Source organism: Chaetodon auriga, chromosome 17, assembly GCF_051107435.1.
Source record: "Chaetodon auriga isolate fChaAug3 chromosome 17, fChaAug3.hap1, whole genome shotgun sequence".
Lineage (NCBI taxonomy): Eukaryota > Metazoa > Chordata > Actinopteri > Chaetodontiformes > Chaetodontidae > Chaetodon > Chaetodon auriga.
This window is the reverse complement of record NC_135090.1, coordinates 8,227,576-8,247,987: the sequence shown is the minus strand read 5'-3', so window position 1 is coordinate 8,247,987 and position 20,412 is coordinate 8,227,576. Positions and strand designations below refer to the sequence as shown.

General features: G+C 43.2%; 1 protein-coding gene across 2 annotated transcripts in view; it reads left to right on the top strand.

Annotated features, from left to right (window-relative positions):
• Positions 1-19,989, top strand: part of dlgap3 (discs, large (Drosophila) homolog-associated protein 3) — a 113,052-nt gene extending 93,063 nt beyond the window's left edge. For both annotated transcript variants that reach the window (XM_076754840.1, XM_076754842.1), the window contains exons 4-13: positions 4,148-4,362; positions 6,907-7,009; positions 7,102-7,318; positions 8,953-9,491; positions 10,463-10,557; positions 11,526-11,745; positions 12,395-12,689; positions 12,787-12,878; positions 13,104-13,250; positions 13,941-19,989. In XM_076754840.1, coding sequence (XP_076610955.1) covers positions 4,148-4,362; positions 6,907-7,009; positions 7,102-7,318; positions 8,953-9,491; positions 10,463-10,557; positions 11,526-11,745; positions 12,395-12,689; positions 12,787-12,878; positions 13,104-13,250; positions 13,941-14,246 — 2,229 coding nt within the window. In that variant the 3' untranslated portion in view covers positions 14,247-19,989. The remainder of the gene's footprint in view (positions 1-4,147; positions 4,363-6,906; positions 7,010-7,101; positions 7,319-8,952; positions 9,492-10,462; positions 10,558-11,525; positions 11,746-12,394; positions 12,690-12,786; positions 12,879-13,103; positions 13,251-13,940) is intronic.
• The last annotated feature ends 423 nt before the right edge of the window (positions 19,990-20,412 follow it).

Genomic DNA, 20,412 nt, shown 5'->3' with positions numbered 1-20,412 from the left:
TGCTCCGGGTCTGCTGGTGGAGAAAAATTGCTCATAAACTACGACATGGGCTTACACTGATCAGGCATAAAATTATGACCACCTGCCTAATATTGTGTTGATCCCCCTTTTGCTGCCAAAACAGCCCTGACCTTTCAAGACATGGACTCCACTAGACCTCTGAAGGTGTGCTATGGTATCTGGCACCAAGATGTTAGCAACAGATCCTTTAAGTCCTGTAAGTTGCAAGGTGGGGCCTCCATGGATTGGACTTGTTTGTCCAGCACATCCCACAGATGCTCGATTGGATTGAGATCTGGGGAATTTGGAGGCCAAGTCAACACCTCAAACTCGTTGTTGTGCTCCTCAAACTATTCCTGAACCATTTTTCCTTTGTGGCACGGCACATTACCCTGGTGAAAGAGGCCACAGCCATCAGAGAATACCGTTTCCATGAAAGGCTGTACGTGGTCTGCAACAATGCTTAGGTAGGTGGTACGTGTCAAAGTAACATTCACATGGATGGCAGGAACCAAGGATTCCCAATAGAACATTGACCAAAGCATCACACTGCCTCTGCCGGCTTGCCTTCTTCCCATAGTGCCTGGTGCCATGTGTTCCCCAGGTAAGCGACACACACGCACTGGGCCATCCACATGATTTAAAAGAAAACATGATTCATCAGACCAGGCCACCTTCTTCCATTGCACCCTGGTCCAGCTCTGATGCTCATGTGCCGTTTGTTGACATTTTCGGCAGTGGACAGGGGTCAGCATGGGAACCCTGACTGGTCTGTGGTTATGCAGCCCCATACGCAACAAACTGGTATGCACTGTGTATTCTGACACCTTTCTATCAGAACCAGCATTAACTTTCTTGGCAATTTGAGCATCAGTAGCTCTTCTGTTGGATTGGACCACACGGGCTAGCCGTTGCTCCTGCATCTATGAGCCTTGGCCACCAATGACCCTGTCGCCGGTTCACCACAGTTCCTTCCTTGGGCCACTTTGATAGATACTGACCACTACAGACCGGGAACACCCCTCAAGAGCTGCAGTTTGGCCCTTGTCAAACTCTCTCAAATCCTTATGCTTGCCCATTTTCCTGCTTCTAACACATCAACACTGAGGACAAAATGTTCACTTGCTGCCTAATATATCCCACCCACTAACAGGTGCCATGATGAAGAAATAATCATTGTTATTCACTTCACCTGTCAGTGGTCATAATGTTATGCCTGATCGGTGTATATCAAGTGCTAACTTGACAAATTGAAATTATTTTGTCACATTTTGAGATCCCTCACCTGACAAAAAGGTTATGCTTGCAGAGTTCTCACATCATACAAACGTTGAGTCTAACAAGGAGCCAAATTCTCAGAGTACAACACAAACTGAAGTCTGTTCAAATTTTTTGCTGCTGTTCAGTCAAGAAGTTAAGAAATGTTCACCCATGGAAATAATCCAATAAGATAAGGACATGAGAGATTAATGGAAAAAATATCCTCATAAACAATGTTATCACCAGGTCTTGTAGGACTAACTGACTAACCCCATATTAATTCTACATTGTTTCCACTGCAAACATTAGTACTCACAAAGTCATGGAAATAAATTTTGAAAGTCACAAAGTGTTTTTTTTTTTTTTGTTTTATTGCACAGGGAAGACAAGGTGGTTCTCAGTCATGGAGTAGCTACCAAAAACATTGTGTAATATGTATTTACGAGCTTATACTGGCAAGTCCGCACTGGGTCATCGCTCAAGGTTGCTGCACAAAAACAAGACAAAAATGAAGCAGCTCAAAGTGAAAATTGAGGGAACAAAAATAAGTGAATGTTCACAAGTCGGAATTGTCATGGTCCGAGGCAAAGGGACAAGGTTTCTGCCATGGTGTGAGTGGCAATCATGATGTGCGGCATCAGAACCTGGCGCTCTTCGTCCCCTAAGCTTCTCCCTTCCCCTCGGCCTGTGTCTGATAGATAAGGGATGATAAAAACCAGAATATGGAGCGAGAGTGAAATGAAGACAGAAACAGCGAGGTAGGGAGAGAGAGAGAGAGAGAGAGAGAGAGACAAAGATCGAGGGGGGAAAGAGCAAGGTAGAGGGAATGCAGAGATAGCAAAGCAAGCTAAGGGATAGAAAAGAGATAAAGGAGGTGATGGTAGCCAAGGGGCAAAGCGAGAGGAGCAGAGAAAGATCGAGATGAGAAAATGAGAGAGATAGTACAAGGCCAGGGGGATCGGGAGATTAGGCTGAATCATCTTTTAAGTGATGACCTTAAAAACACACACTCAACTGGATGCCAAACCCTGGGGGCCTTGACTGTGTGTGCGTCAGTGTGTAGGTGTTTTCATTTGGTCACATGCTTGTGTGAGACTACACACCTCACAGCATTTGCAATAAAGTGAGAGATGGAGGGGTCTGTCAGGACACGCAGCTGCTGTTACTTGCTGTTAGCTCTCATAATACTGGAAAAGACGTGGGATCAAATGGCACCCACACACACAAGGTCACACAGACGCACACACATGTTTGCATATCCAACTGAGTGGTCCTCCACAACAATAAAATTCATTGTACGGTACAAGGTTGATAGCTCTCCTCTGCTATGATGCTAATCAAAGCTGCACATGTCAATATTTTTTATATTACCAATGGATCAGATGAACAAACTATATCTGCAACTGGCTTATTCTTCAGGAGGCCAGAAACATAAGTCCAAACATTGCTAATGTTGGTCTTTGTTCTGCTGGTTTATGTAAAAAGGTAATTGCTTTCTAGTCCGGCTTTAGCAACTAAATGGCCAAAAGAGAAATTAATGCAGCCTTAAAGACAGGATCTGTGATGTGTTTAATTGTCTCTCTTGATAGATGTCCTGCTCTCTGTTCCTCATTGGTCAGGTTCTCCACTTATCATGGCATATTTTGGAATATTGTTGAATGAAAGAGGTGTATTTCAGGCAGGGAAAGTTGGGATATTTGATCAAATCTCAAAGTAAATCAGGGAATGCTGGAAATTTCACCTCATAACGCCACTTCATGTGAATATGCCAGAACATTTTTCACAGCTTCATTTATTGCTTTGATTAATTAATTTGTTATTTATTTTTCCCTCGGAAAGCCTTCAGCCAGAGAGGGATAACATTTTCAAGAGTTATGAACGCGTTGTGAAAGTCATTCATTTTACATGACGGTCACAGTGGGAACCTGTCAGTAATTTTCTTTCATTTCATTGCTCCTTATGAATTCTCTGTTGTCTTCCTCCTGAGTTTCTTGTCTTGACTGTGTTCCTGAGTGTGAGATTTTCATTTTGTTTTCCCATCACTCTGATTCATCCGTCTTCCTGCTTTCTGCCTGCTCAAGTCTCAGCTTCTCTCTCCTTTGTTTCCTCACCCTGTGCATCGGTCTGTCTCTCGGTCCGCCACCTTTCCCGTCTGTCTGCCTACATGCCGTCTGCCGCTCCACTCTGCTTGTCTACCTGCTTTTCTTGTGTGTTGGTTTATTTGCTCTGTCTGTCGGCTTCTAGCTTACTCTGTTTCTCCTTCTCTGTGTCAGTGTTTCTCCAGCTGTCAGAGTTTCTCTCTTTCTGTAAGTCCCTTTGTCCCTTTCTCTCTTTCTTTAACACCATCTCCTATGTATGCATACGCGTGTGTGCATGTGTGTGTGTGCGCTCTCACTGTGTGCATGAGCATGCTTGCGCTATCTGTTCTGCTGTGTTGGCTTTACACCGGGTGCATGTGTGCCATTGACTGGATGTGTAATTCATCGCGCTCCTTCTGTTCGAGGTGTGAAATATTTTTCACAGATGAAAAATATTTCTGTTTTGAGAAGTCTTTTGACTTTAATAACAGATATTGGGAAGAAGCTGCCAACAGTGCAGTAAAAAATATCTTCAATATCTCAATACTAATAAATTCACATTGTGATCAACTGCTTTTCTCTTAACAGTTGGTGTGGAAGAAGAATGCATACTTACTTTGAATTCATTTTAACTGTGTTTAACCCATTTGTAGAGAATCTTACTAAAACCGAGTTTGACCATGTACGTACTCTACATGGGTGTACACCTGTACTCACCATGTGCTGCAGTTTCAGATTAATCTCCCTCCGCCCTTTTCATAGTTACCTACGACTATGTGAATGTTGGTGCAAATGTGATTGTGCCTCAGGTCCCGTCAGAAGACTGGGGAGGTGGGTATGGCGGTGGCAGTGCATCCGACAGCGGAGGGGAGATTCCTTGCCGGCGCATGCGGAGCGGCAGCTACATCAAGGCCATGGGCGATGATGACAGCGCTGACTCAGACACCAGCCCTAAAGCCTCGCCGAAGTCCACCCTGATCGCCCAGAGGGATGCCTTTAGACGGTCAATCAGCATGGATCAAAGGTCAAATGTCACAAATGCAGTGTTTATATAAGTGCTTAAAGTGCCAGCCTGTGGTGGAATGAATCTAATTACTCAAATACAATGACTCCAGTAAGGTACTTAAGTATAAATTTGAGGTATTAATTACAGATTAAATTTTTTTTATACCTTTCTTGTCCATAAAAACCACACTGTATTTCCAAATTTGGCTTCTTGGAATTTGAATGTCTCTGATAAACTGAAGGATGCCGTGTTCCGTTCTTGATTGAGAAAAGTTTCCTACTTCTTAAACTGAATAAACTCTTTAATCCTGTTGGATTAGCTGGAAAAATGCTTTGCAAAGCTGAAAACAGACTGTTTGTCTTAGCTCAAGAAAAGTTGACTTTTTAGAAATACGTGGTTCTCACAGGACAGTGACACTACATCATGATGATCTCATTAAAAATTTAATTTGCCCAACTTTACACATCAGTTAAATACAAAATGCACATTAATGCAGCAGTCATCAAAGTTTTTTTCATACTATAAGTACAATTCAACCTTTAAGCTTTTGAGTGTAGAACTTTTACTTGTAGTGTAGTATTTTGTCGTGTGGCATTGGTACTTTTACTTAATTAAAGGATCTGAGTACTTCTTCCACCACTGAAAAACAGCTGGCATTTATTAAATTGCTTGTGAGGACAGTACAACTAACTATACATCCATTTAATATTTCTAGAAAGCCTGTTTGCTCCATTCGAAAAGCCAAAGAAGGACATTTTGCATGATGCTAATGTACTGTTGTTGAGCTCAAGAAATTCTAAAATACATGCCTTTAATATCCAGTCAATTTCTGTGTTTGGGTGTCACAGTTTATTCAGATGATATGACTCAAAGTCATGCTCACCACTGAGATTAAACTGTTTACATTTTATTTTATTGGGGAAAAAAATCCAAAATTTTCACAAAAACCCAAGAGTATGTATTTTCAAGGACTTAAAGGGGATGCTCCAGTAATTAAGTTCTCTACTTTTATGAAGCGGAGGGTGGGTCAAGCTCCGAAAACACATGATCCTACATTTGAGGCACAAGGCACTGAGGTGGAGAGCAGCTCAGAGAAACACTGGAGCACTTTGAGCTCAGGTGGTGTGAGTACAGCGTTGAGGGCACATGGAGGCAAGAGGCTGGGCAGCATGGTGGCATAGACGCTGGAGCTGGAGATCAGTGCAGGAGAACTCACAGAGCACAATGAAAAGACACAAGAGATCAAGTACTGGTAATCGACACGAGAGGAACAAAGACTAAATATAAACCTCTAGGTAGCACGAGCAAAGGGGCCAACTCGAGCACTAAGAAGCAGAAACAATCTGCCAACGGGTCCTCTGCAGTCCACAGTCTTTATGCCGTGCTTGATTGTGATGACTCCCAGCTGTTGGAGCCAGCTCCCAAACCACCTGGAGAACCACACCCAGCCTCCGCCAAAAAAGGACACACAGGAACCAAGCCCACACTTCTCAGTGCACGGGAAAATACCAGAATTTCCCAAACCACCACAAGATTTCCTACAACGTAATTCGCATCATCACTCCATCAGACCCTCCCTGCTTCATAAACACTCATGTCTCGCGACAAATATTCAGTTTGTAAAGCAAAACACACGCTGCAAACGTATCATTTTTTTTTGATTGACACTCTCTTTGACCAGTTAGGATCTTCTGAGTCATGTCCACAGCCAACAATAGCCAGCAGGAGCCCATGTTGAATGGACGCGCCTCATTCTCTTTCCTGTAAAGGTCAGGCCAGCTGCAACTGATTGTGCAGATGAATGGCACTTTGTACAGCCAATGAAATTCTGAAAACAACAATATGCTCCTTCAGTGGGTAATTTACAGCCAAATCAAGGAATTCAGTGCATATAAGGATATCACACAAGGTTTTAAATGATAAGTATTATAAATGGCCCCGATATTAAGATATATAACCTATATTTAGAAGTATAGATACCCAAAATATGAACGTGGATGCCCCAAATATAGATTGCCTGAGCATAGATATAGATATTTCTCTAAATAAATATGGTAAATGGACTTCTAGATATACTACTATGAAAACATATGCACCATATTCAGTTTCTGTGGTATTGTTATCAGTTTTTATTGTATTTGAACTAGGGTAAGGCTTCATGCTGTAGTCCTATCGTGTTTTCCAGCTGATAGGGCCCAGATATAGCCATCTGCAGGCATCTATTTGCAAAAAAAAAACACTCAGGCAGAAATAAACACTTTGTACTTCAGTGTGTTCAGACTTCTATTTCTCAACACCAGTGGCTCTTACAATGATTCTGACTGCTGGGGATGAAACTTACCTTTCACTCAGTGAAATTTTCCGTTTCAGTTGCGGTTAACCAAATGGTCTACAGTGTGCTGCTGAATGTTACAAACAAAATGAGTTTTTCACAAAAGTAGCACAGCTGAAGATTTTACAGCCAGAATATGATATGAAGTAAGAAGTAGCTATCTATGTCATCATACACTGTGTCGGTGTTCCAGTTGTCAGTCAAGCTGATTAGTGTTATTTTCCACTCAGGTACTCATGTAAGCAGTGTACAGACTCCTACCCCAACACCCGAACTACACCCAAGACCCACACCCGTTCTCGCAGTTACACCCGCTCTCTGACCAGCTCACAGGTAACAAATATTGTTGTGTATTTGTGTGAATTATGTTTGTATAGGGCCTTGACTGCAGCCATGTATCTCTCACCTTCCTTGTCATCATTCAGCTTGGAGACACGTTGAACCGTCAGTTTGAGGCGGTGTGTGAGACCATGTTCGGGGAGGTGGAGTCTCAAGCCGTGGAGGCCCTGGATCTCCCAGGTGTGTTCCGCACTCGCAGCCACAGCTACGTTCGTGCCATCCAGGCCGGCTGCTCCCAGGACGACGACTGCCTGTCTGTCTTCTCCATGTCGGGCCCCCAGGGCAGCATCAAGGGCGGGGCCGGTAAGTGTGTGGTGCGGTGTACCAATACGTCTGTGTGAGAGTTAGAAAGATGCTTGGTTGTCTTTCATGTGGTGGCAACCTGGCGGGAAACACAGCAGGACAGCCAGCGGGGGAGAGAATTTTGTGACAGCTTGTGTCTGCTTACCTCCACAAAAGCTAGTTTATACACTTGCACACATGCATCCACAAACCACACACCCGTAGCCACTGCACAGCAGCATGCAACGACTTTTTAATTTTTAATTTTCAACCTTTTTTTCCTCTATCCTTTCAATTTCTATGATCTTACTTTTTCACCCAAGCCTTCTGCTCCTCTGCAGCACTTTCTTTGTGTTTGTGTATATGTGGGCATGCTATAAGCATAGACTTGTGTCTTATGTTATTGTGCATGCTCTTTGTTCTCTGTCATCTCTGTCTTGTCTCTGTATCTCATCTCTCCCATCACCCTCCCTTGTGTGATCGCCGGTAGCTCAGACTCAGTGATAGGTACAGGAACGCTCATGATTATGATGATAGCTTAGCGTCTCCAACTGCTTCCTTCTCTCTGTCGATCCATAGCGTGCGTCTTCTAGCTGTAGCCTCACGCTTTCACCTTTTTACTCACTATCACTCATCTTTGTGTGAAACATGTCTGTTTTTGTGCATTTGTGCAATCACCCTCTTACGTAAGCCTAATTTACAGTACATCAGCAGTAGTTTGTGATAGTCTGTGTGTGTGTGTGTCTGTGTGTATGTATGTGTGGGTGGGTGGGTGGTTATCTTTGCTTATAAGTGTTTGTACAGTAGACTGCAGAGCCACTCGAGTGCCTTACAGGATTCAAATTTCCAAGCTTAGACCAGCAAATCCCCCCTGATGCTTATTAAAGTCTGCGAGGTGTCATACATATCAACCATAAGCACACACACACACACACATAGTAAGCAAACTCAAAGACACATACACCTACATACATGCATGCTCCCATAATGGAGCTTATACAGCTGTATGGTTGGGATCTTTGTAAACTGTGACAAGCTGAAGATGCTTAGAAAGAAATGCATTAAAGATTGACATTTTATTTACTGAAAATACACTCTGTGTGTGTGTGTGTGTGTGTGTGTGTGTGTGTGTGTGTGTGTGTGTGTGTGTGTGAACGAAGCCGTGCAGGAGGAGACAGAATCTTTCTTTCTCATTTTAAGATTTCTCTCAGGAAATTGCTTTATCTTTTTAAGGAGCAGAGTTAAGTTAGCTCAAGGGAAGAGGTTTTCCTTTGTCACTTCTTCTGTCATGTCTGTCTTTTCCACCACTTCACTCTCCGCGTCTCACTGAAATTCAAACCACAAGCTGATTTTTGGTGAAAAGAAGTCACACTTTTGAGTTGCGTTCATGAATCTTTCTGTCACATCTTGCATTGCCATTATTTCTTAATGATTTTGTTGTTTTCTCTTTTTCTCTCTCTGCGTTGGCTCACCCCCTTTTCATGTCCACAAATTTCCCTTTTTTCGCTCTTTGGCTTTCCTTTCACCTTCTCCTTCCAGTCTGTCCCTTTTGTAAGTATCCCCCTCCCCTGCTCCCTGTTGATATAGTACCCATGTTACTTTTAACAGCCCACTATCCCTCTGTCTTCTTTTCTCCCACTCTTCTGACACTTCAGTCTTTCCTTATCGTAAAGGTGCTCCTCCCCCACTCCCACCTCGCATGTCCAAGTCTTCACTCTCAGTGCGAGCCCAGAGCAGCACTGAGTCCACCCAGGATGCCTACTTCCAGAACAGTGGACAGTTGGTCTCGAGCTCAGGCCTCGGGCGTCCCAAGCAGCACAGCAACTCCGTGGACCTGGGCAGCTCTGACGGCCCCTCAGGTCGCTCCTCCAGAGGAGGGTACTACACCACCACGGGCCCTGGACGTTCCCGACAGCACAGTAACTCGGCAGAGAGCCTAGATGGGGTGAGGGGTTCGAGGGAGCTGGTGCCCTATGGAGGAGGTCCGGGAGTTGGGGTGAGGGCCAAACACAGCAGCTCAGCCGACAGCCTGCTGGAGGGACCACCGAGGCCAGCCAGGGAGAGGGATGGCAGGGGCGGGGGCAGCTTGGGAAAGTCAGTCTCTCTGCCTCAGAACAGCATAGTGCTGAGTAAAGCTGGGGGGCAGGATGAAGGACGTGGTGGGAGAAAGTGGAGACCATCCATAGCTGTACAGGTGAGAAAGGACATTTTTCTCGAATGAGGCCGCAACTAGTCTGTCTAATCAAAACACAATCACCATTACACAATGTACGTGTTTTCTTACAGAGAATTAGACGAGAAGATTGACAGCACTGACATGGTTGTGCGTTAGCTACAGAGCAAGTGTTTGGAAACAATTAGCATAGCTTAGCATAAAGGCTGGAAACAGGAAAACAGCTGGCCTGCTTTCCCCAAAGTTCAAAAATATGCCGACCAGCTCTTTAAACTCACTAAATAACAGGTTTATCTGTCTGTTTGTATGCATCTATAACTGCTTCTTGGCAACCAGCAGCCGGGGACACACAACTTCAGGGACTTTTTAGATATGAGATCGGTGTCAGTGTTCTAATTTGAAGCAATAGCTTGACATTTTGGGAAATAAGCATTGCTTCTTCATTTTCCTGCTGAAGGATTGATGATAAGATCGCTTCAACTCTCGTGTGTCTGGTAAATATGAAGTTACCACCAGCAGCTGGTTAGCATAGCTTAGCATAAACACTGGAAACAGGTTAAAACAGCAAGACTCGCTCAGTCCAAAAAAATCTACTCCCATTATAACCCCTCATAAAACCACATCTTGTTGTTTTTGTACTTAGCTTTTCGTATAGATTAAACAAATAAGATATAATGTAATGTTACTGAGCTTTAGAGGTGCTGGTAGGTGGATTTGTTACCTTTGGACAGAGCCAAGCTAGCTGTTTCCACCTGTTTTCAGAATTTATGCTAAGCTAAGCTAACTGGCTGCTGGCTGTAGTCTGTTATTTTGAGGAAAGATAGGAGAGTGATATCGATGTTCTCATCTCAGACATACACTCTCAGGAGTGTATGTCTCAAAATGTCTAACTATTGCTTTAATCCCAGTTATGTGTGATGATTTTAGGGTGTATATTTGAACAGATACCACTGGAGTCTGACTGTGGTGCTTTGTGGCTCCTTCTGTTCCAGGTGGACAGCTCAGAGACTCTGTCAGATTCAGACGCAGAGGGCAAAGCTCTCACAGAGGTCCACTCTATAGGGGTCCAAGTAGAAGATGACAAAAGGTAACGGAAATACAACTGAGAATCAAATCAACAAAAAAGTATTTTTCTTTGAAATCTTCTAAACTTGAAGTGCGTTTGTTTTGCCTGACATTTAACTTGCCTTAATCATGGACCCAAGCTCGAAAACTAGGATGTGCTTTTGTTTATTTGCTCATTTAATTTCACCCCAAAATGTGTGTCTTCATCAAGAGGTTTTGGTCTTTGCACAGTAATTTATGTAAATAATTTTAATATATAATTTGAAAAAGCCTTCATTTCCTGGGCGCCCGACAGTGCAGCCACCTATGGTTGATTTCTAGGCTAGATCTTATTATTTCATTTAACATTTCATCAGACATCACAGCTTGAACTCAGTATCACTTTGTTCCAAGAATGTGGTGTTTTTCGACTGTAACCATGACTACTGCAAATCATACCCTCGACATGACTTTTACATGTGATGCAGCCCTGCTCCTAATTATATCTACTGTTGTATCGTTGCCCGTGGGTCAGATTCACACGCATGCATGCGAGCAGTCACAACATCACATTCTCCAAAACCCCGAGCAGAGTGTGATCATGCACCTGTTAACAATGTCCCCTACCTCCTGCAATAATCAAGGGTAACAGTGTGATGTCGGGGGAGAAAACAGGAGTGTGAGAACAGAAATCTGAGTCACACCTCACACCTCATCAGACAGCAAAGAAGGATGAGGGGAGGTGGGGTGCAGACTTTTAAAAGAGTAAACACTCATCACCGAGTCCATTGACATGATATTTGCACACACTGGTGCGTCATATGCCAGAGGATTTAGCAGGGCTTATCACAACTGCGTGAGTAGTAGTGACTGCAGTGACAGCATGACTATCCCTGCTGCAACAGAAATGTGCAATTATCAAAGGAGATAAATAATTTGAGGAAGGCTATTGCATGTGATACTTCGTGTGACTGGATGGCTATGGGCCTGCCGTGACTCCCTGTGTTGCAGGCGGGCTCGTTTCAAGCGGTCCAACAGTGTGACGGCGAGCGTGCAGGCCGACCTGGACCCTGAGGGCTTCCCGGGGCTCAGCATTGCCGTGCCAACACAGGACAAGAGTCTCCAGTTCGGCTGTTCCTTCCAACGGCACTCGTCAGAGCCGGAGTCAGCTAGCCAGTACACAGAGTGCCACCGCACCGTCCACACACAGGGACAGTGGGCCTACAGAGAGGTAGGGATGAGAAAGTCGATACCACTCTCACATCTGTCTGTTATATATGAATATACAGCCATGAGACAATTTGCTTAGCTTAGCACAAAGACTGGGAACTGGGAAAACAGCTTGCCTGGCCACAAACTGTCATTTTTGTTTGAATTTAACAAAATGAGATAAAACGTATTAATTAGTAAACTTTAGAGGTGCTGGCAGGCTGATTTGGTTATCTTTGGAGAGAGGCTAGCTGTTTCAGTCTTTATGCTAAGCAATGCTAATGCTGCTTGCTGTAGATTTATTTTTTCATGAGCAGACATGAGAGTGCTATCAATCCTCTCTTCTGATTCCTGGCTGGAGAGCAAAAATGTCACACTACTCCTTTAAATTTGGGCTAAAAGGATGGTGTGTTTTGTAAAATCAGGGTCAAGCTGAGCAAGTCTAGGTAAGGAGTAACATGAAACAAGTGATGAGAAGAAATGTTTACTTGTAAAAAGAAGAAAATGTAAAATTATTATACTTATATTAAATATTAGATATTAGATATTTAGTGACTTGAATATCATCACATTGGCCAAAGAATGCTGTATCTTATCATGCATTTGTCAGTAATCCAATACATTATGATCAAATAAATTGCCAACAACCACGTATTCTAATGTTATCCCAGGATTTTATCCAGAGTGGCTACACCACTGAGCCCTGTCCAGCAGACCCGCGGCCCCACCAGCACCCACACCTGCCTCCACGTTCCCACTCCCCTCTGCCCATCACCTCTGAGAGAGCCTGGGCCGGAACGCCGTCCCTGGAGGGCCCCCGGAGCCTGCCCGACTCGGGCCGAGCCTCGCCCTGCATGAGAGATGGAGAGTTCTTCCTACGCCTCCTGCAGACGGAGGTGGAGAGGATGGAGGGCTGGTGCCAGACCATGGAGAGAGAGGCAGAGGAGAACGAACTGCCAGAGGAGAGTGAGTTTGGGAAGAGGATCAAAAGGATCAGAGATAAAGATAAATGATGAATAATTCTTGGATTTTTAAAACTACTTATGTGCCGTTTCCTCCCTAGTTCTTGAGATGATTCGAAATGCAGTTGGCAGTGCCCAGATGCTTATGTCTCAGAAAGTCCAGCAGTTTTTCCGCCTCTGCCAACAAAGTGTGGTGAGTATGTGTGATTGCATGCAAAATCATGACAGCACACATTAGATATGGTGCATGGTTTTGCCGAGATTCACTGTCGCTAAGGGCAAAATTAGCTTGGCTGCAAAAACACGACTGCAGAAATTGGTCCTATGGAATTTTTTTGTCCCTCTCGCTTTTTCACAAATCCTTGTATAGTATTTTGCCATCCATCACATGTAATGTCCTGCCTCTCTGCCAACCCAGGACCCATCCGCATACCCCCAGCCTACCTCTCAGGACCTGGCAGGCTTCTGGGACCTGCTCCAGCTCAACATAGAGGACGTCAGGGTCAAGTTTCAGGACCTCCAGAGGCTGAAGGACTCTAGTTGGAGGCTCCCACCTGAAAAGAAGGTGAGAGGCCCCGGGGTCCAAACAGCTCTGGTTTCCCTACAGCACTCCCCCAGAGCTAAGATGGCAGTTTGCAGAAGAGTAGCGCAGATGGTCGTGCCCTCCAAACCTTTGCAGGCTGTGAAAATACAGAACAGCAAGAGGAACTGAGCTAAGCTGCTCACGAGACCGTGGAGTCTTAAACTACTACAGATCTAAATGCATATCAGCATTGCTGCATTTATTGCTGCTGGTCAGACAGAAGAAAGTACTTGTCTGTTACATTATTGTCTATAAAGCTTACGATACTCACTTATCAACATTATTCTTGATACCAAACTAACAAGTGTTTCTCTTTCCTTCTTTTTCTTTTTACATTATCTTTGTTTACCCTTTCTTCCCCATTTCATTTCCTTTTACATCCCCCAATGCCAATGCATGCTGAGATACTTTTTGCTGACTTTTTGTTGATTTTGGTTATTTGTTTGTCATAATGTCTCGGTCCATGATTCTTCCTCACTTGAATTTTACCCTTTTTGTTGGTGGTTTTGCTCTTTGGTTTGTCATTTTCTTTGTTTGTCCCAATATCTCCACTTTTTTTTGCATGGGGTCCCTTTCGCACAACCACACAAAACCATTTTTTTTCACCACCCGACGCAATGAATCCACTGTCCGTTTCCATCTTATATCTGCGTGTCACCATTGCTGGGTTAGGAGGATAAGAAGCTTCCTCCTCCCTTACCAAAGAAGCCAGCAGGCGGGGTGAGTGGCAGCCTCCGGGCCGATAGCAGCGGGGATGGGGGTGCCGGAGGTGGGTCGGGGGGCCTGGTGGTGCCTCGCCTGGGTGGTCATACCCTGCCCATCAAGGAGAAGTCCCTGGACCTTGGGGACCGTCAGAGGACAGAAGCGAGGAGGAGGCTGCTGCAGACCAAGCGTGCCGCCTCCTTCAGGCAGAACTCGGCCACAGAGAGCGCCGACAGCATCGAGATCTACATCCCTGAAGCCCAGACTCGACTCTGAACACAAGCCTGAGGAGTCTCCCACCCACTTCCTCACTAACCCTCACTCCTGCGAAGCTGACCCACCCAGGCTTTCTCTGAACCCATTTCTGGATATTCTGTGGGTCATTGCCGTTTATCCTCTACCTTCCCTTCAGCGTTTCCAACACTTAACACCACAACTGCAAATTCATCTCTTGCTCATTAAACAAGCAATGACAGCCATTTTAGTGTCTTGAAATTTGGATATTTTACTGACACAGAGGCCTCGACATGAAATGGTAGCTAGCAGATATGAGTTAGAGACTTTTTTTAAGAATTCTCTGATTTCTTTTTGGCTGTCAGCAAACAAGAAATAGTCCACTTTTATAACAGCGGTCAGCAGAGGTTCACGCAGTAGTAGCATGCCTGTGCGTATTCACCTAGCACTTCTCCATCACTGAAAATAAAGGGCTTAACAGGCACAAAACCTCTGCGTGAGGCGGTGACAGAATCACCCAATTTATCCCCTGTTGCCATCTCCTGAACGCCATTTGCAGCAGAGTCAGCAAAGATATATCCACACTCTTCACTGATGCTACCGGTACGGATGAATAAACATGGATTCATTTCTCTTCATCAGTTTAAATGCCCTTAAAGTCAGATGGTTGGCAATCCCCAAAGAACATTCTCCAAGCATAGTCAGTCAACTACAGCTGGCTCCTTTCACCCAGGTGCCATCTGTCCACCCAGGCACCCAGTCAAAGATTATGAAACAGTTTCTGCCTCTATCCTTCACTCCTCACAACCCCGCGTATCCATCGACTACCCTCAGCATTCAGCAGTGAGGCTGTTTGAATGTGCAAGTGCTATTTGTACATAGTGTGCACACTCATGTTTGCCAAAAGGAGCTTTTCTGCGGTGTAGCATCACAGCCTTGACAGCTAGAGAGCATCACAGACACAAAAACACAGTCGTTTGCGTTTTATGTAGTCTCTCTGAAGTTTCAAGTGTTCAGGGGTGGGGCTGCTGGGAATTTTTAGGGGAATATATTTTGGTGGCTTTTCAGGACTTCGCTGAGAATGCCTCCATTTCACTGTGAGACTTTAGCACCACCAAGTGGTCAAATGAGGACCCAAACCAACAACAGTGGTCTGCAGAGAGTTCTTTCCACCTCAGTCAGGAATTAACAGACGCCCTGATGAAACAGCCATGAAAGAAGATCAGTTTTTTCGTTCTTTTCTTTCCCTTATCACACATTGTCTTTCCTCTTGTCTTGAATAATCAGAGTGGACCTTCCCATCAAATATTTGCATAGTTGAGAAAATAAAGCAGCGGATCACAAAGTGAAAAGGGGGCAGCTGCCAAAGTCTTCAGCAAATTCTCTGAATTTCACACGAAGAAAGAGAGAATGATTTCTCTGTTCGAAAGAAAACAAAAGGAGCCATATTCAACGTAGCTCCCTCCAACCCCCACCCAAAGAGTCATCAAAGAGAGGAAACCAGCAGATGCGCAGTGATGAAGAAGAAGCAACTTGATAGTGTTTATGCTGGGATTAAATAGCATTTGTTGTGAATGGAATTATATCGTATGTTGGCTGCACTATGTGTTCCTTTCCCATTGTTTTTATTTACTTCGTGAAATCATACTATCAGATGTTTTCCAGTGAACAAAGTGTAGCATGATTTTAAAAACTCTGAAGGGGTCTCATTTCCACATTTATGTCAGAGCAGATATTTCTAGCTGAAGCGTTTAGTATGGATGGTGCATATAGGTTTGTACGCTTGTGTGTAGTGTGAATATGAAGGGCTGTGTGTCAGGGACGTGTGATGAAGCCCAATGAATACTAAAATGTCCAAGCATGACCATTTTTTTTTTCTTTTTTATTTGGATGGAATATGTTGGTAAAATGGGATATTTTAATGGGAGATGTATATTTTATAATATAATCTACATTTCTAGATTAGTAGAGACTATTGAGTACAGTATATGTACAAAAAAAAAGCGTATATCAAACGTGAAATACTACAGTATTATTATGATAGATTATAGCATTGTGTGATACTACAGCTGTGTGGCATATCCAGACTCAGTACATGTGAAAAAGAATTTCAAATGTTTATCATCTTCAGTTTGTGAGTGCTGGGTCAGGTTCACAGGGTATATAACTGGCAAGAGTGTTAATTGCCAAGTATGATCCTCCTTAGGCCTACTGTATATCTGTCTGTGGTTCTAACAACATATACTGCTGTACCCCCTCCCTGTATTTCCTCTTTAGAACCAACCACATGTGCCTAACCAGCTATATGTGGAGGTTTCCTTTGAACACAGTTTACAGTATATATATATATCTATATCTATATATATAGACATATATATAGATAAAGAAAGATATGTAAATAGAAATATAATATAAAATCTCCAGAGAATATTGTTGAAGAAAATGTTTTTATTGTACTGACATGCCATCCTTTGTCTCCCTCACTTTCACTTGCAATACACACATAAGACTGGCAGATTATATCGATGTTAACACTGCATGTTTTATGTCAACCTCGTTTGGGAAAATTTAGCAGAATCCGATTTTTGACTGATAAAAGGAAAGCAAAATTTTGTAGCTTATAAACCTTTTTTGTGACTGAAAAAAAAAAAAAAAAGACGAGATTTTACAGTGCAGTTATTTCCATGAGTCACTTCTTTGTACAAAGAGTATATCCTTGGAGGACGACCTTGAAAACAGCAATCAGTGTTTTGATGTGAATCTCAGCAGATCAATTTAACAACCTCCATGTGAAACAAGCTGCCCTGGCGATGGAAAAAAAAAAAAAAAAAAAAAGGGCTGAGAATCAGACGTCATGTTTAATTCATCTGCAGCAGTGTGGGTTGCAGAGCAGCCTTTTTATCCCCTCATCCTTCCCCCCTGTTACCCTCAAACTTGACAACATCTCAGTGGTGTTTGGCACAGCCCTCATCAAACAAAGCACAAAGACCTGCTTTTATACTGTTACTCCACTGTGAAGGCCTCTGGACTCCACCCTCGCAATCCTCAAACCTACACGGGGAGGGATGGCAAGGTCTTTCCAATACAAGCCGGCCTTGAGGGACACCAGGAATCACAGAGGCTTTGTGGGATGTTTATCCACCGTAGCAACTACTACTTCTTCAATTCTCGCTGACTTCCTCCTCTATTCTTTTGATCACACGTTGAGGTGTTAGCCAGCCACCTTGCCTTGAAACAGGTCCATTGCAAACACACTTTTGGTGGTATGATTTTCATCCTTTCTGTTCTGTATTTTACACATCCATTTGTCCTATGTCCTCACAGTATAAATACAGGAGCCTCAGCTAAAAATAGCACCTGGGTGTATAGTTGTACAAACATTATCCGAGCACTCACCACCACACCAGACAGACTACTATATGAACCCTTTCACCTCTTTCTAGAAGTGCAAAAACCCCTCGCGGACAGCCAGACGGACAAGTCAACTCCGAGTACCTCAGTTTCTAGCAGCAGTGTCTCCAACCCCGACCCAGGCCTCTGTCCTCAGGGGATGTAATGCCACACAACCGATGGACCCTGAAAATACAGGATCAGATCAGTCCCACAGGAACGTCATCCATATTCTCTGAATGAAAGGGGAAATCCTTTTGAGCCCAGATTCTCTAGTAGCCATTTTCTGAGACTGGAGAGCACGAGTGAAAGAAGTGGTGGTCGAGGCAAGAGCTCAACTGTAGCCAATGTGTGTGTGTGTGTGTGTGTGTGTGCTGTATACTGTACATCTACAGGAGAGATGCTGTAGCAGCAGATTTGAGTTTTGGTTATGCCGATATTTCTGAGACGCAGAGCTGCTCTGGAGGAAAAAGCTAAGTCACTGGTTGTGTTAAACCTCGGTCTGGGAAGTCAATGAAAGAGTTTTTTTTTCCAGATTAAACAACTACAGCTGTGGCCGCCTGCGATATTTCAAACTGACCCACTGTCAGAAACTGATGAAAATGAGCATGTTTTGTTTGTTTCTGTGAAGAAACATTCCAGCCTGTTGAATGCTTTTAACTAAGTAGCAACAATAGGAAACTTTAGATTAGCATTAGCAGTACTTTAGCACAGCTTTGATGGATAAATGGATTACACAGATCATTTTCTGTGAATCTCTTGCACATTCGTAGGCAATTTCAATCCACTGTGGCCATGGCGGACTCCGCCACTAACACTAAAAACTACAAAATAGAACAAGAGTTTCAGAATATCATTACATTAAATGGCTATTGATAAAAAATGGCAACCACAAACAGCAGGCCCTGATTTCCTGAAAATCTTAAGGATTCGATCTTTAAAACTATTTATACTTTGACCAAAGTACCTGAAAACTTATTTTTGGCTCTTCTGTCCGAGGTTTTACTTCCCTCCGCCTCCAGAGCAGCTCAAACTCTAGAAGATGTTTAACTGAAACTCCAATGTGCCTTTAGCTCTGAGGTGTAATTGCATTTGTATGCGTGTGTGAGAGCGTGTGTGTATTTACACTGTAATGTTGTTTAACAGTACACACACAGGTAACCATGTGGGTCAGAGACAACTGAGCAATTACTGTGTAATTAACAAAAAAATAATACCCTGCCACCCTCATGTTTACAAAAATGTAAATACCTGTTACCAATGGACATTGCTCTTCTCAATATTACATATATTGTTATTACAATATGATTATTATTAGTATGATTATTGTCATTAAAAAGATTAATTATTGCCATGACGCTCATTCTTATAAATGGTGTTGTCAACTATAGGTATGGGTAAACATTGTTCTGTATTCAAGGGCGAGTCCTGTGTACGATAACATAAAAAATAGCTTAATCTATGATGACAAGTTTTCAATCGCTGCTACCAAGGAGATGGAGTAGAAGAAAAGCAAACTGACAATAACTCTGGGAAGACATTTTTTCTCTGGGATCAATGATGGACACTCCAATGAGGAGTGAAAGATCACCAAAAGAGGAAAGCATTGACCAGATGGACCGAATGGAAGATCCAAACATCAACCCTCTTTATGTGCATCTGTTCCACTCTGAACTCTTAGTTCTGCCACAGGAGAAAACCAACATGGACATCAAACTGATACCGACTCTACTCTCTCTGTATTCTATGTAGCAAAAACTAAATAGCCCCTTGTTCTCTGCTCTCCTCCTCTTTCATCTTTCTTGCTTTTCTCACTGAACACCATGATTTTTAATCAGACGGGTTTGATACAGCGAGCTTTTCTGTCTTTCAGCCCAGCTTTACTCGTGTTCTCGTTTTCTACATCTGATTCAGTGCCAAGACAGCATATTGTACATACAAACATTAAATGCTTCTGTTTTTTCTCCTATAAAAACAACTGACTGGAGCATATAGCAATAGCGATGCCATGAGATATGAACTTTGTTTCATAATGCCACCAGTGGACACACTAGATGCATGAGAACACCACAGCGAGCGGGAGATGCAGCGGGATCATGTGCTGGAGAGCAGTGGAGGTCGTTGCACAGTGAAGTGTAAATCATGATTCTGTTTGTTGTGTTGTGGTTCTCATTTTGTACATACAAATTTATTTATTGATCTTGTATGTTTTATGGATCTGGATGTGTCAGAGGAGCACGTCTGATAGCGCTGAAGCCCAGAGAGATGGCACACTGTGACGTGGTTTACCCCAACACAGAATGTAACACTGTCAACGTTGTCAAAACATTTTCTAATGGCTAATATTATTACTATTAATATGATTATTATAAAGCTATTTTAGCGAGTTAAATGAGGGGTGCTGTGTCTCCTTTGTCTTTCTTTCGTCTTGATTTTTTCAACTATGGAATGTTTTAAGCGTTGAAAAAAAAGGAATCCTTTAATCAGTTAAAGGTCCAGAAAACTTTCACATCTGAACTTTGTCTGTTATATTAAATACTCATGACTAAATTAGCAACAACAACAACAGCTGCAGTTTGTAAAAACAAACAAACAAACAAAACGTTCTCAGTTATTATTTATGAAGCGTTCAACTATCAAAAACGCCATCAGGAATGCGTGGGTTTGTTTTGATCAGGTTTGATTGCTGGAAATATAAGGCAACAAGCCCACAGCTGTTGGCAGTTTTTGATTAAAATGTTGCTAACCTCTGATTGGTCCACAAAAATGCATGACATCACCTTTTCCTTAGCCTCACTAACTTCAAAGCAGCTGGAAA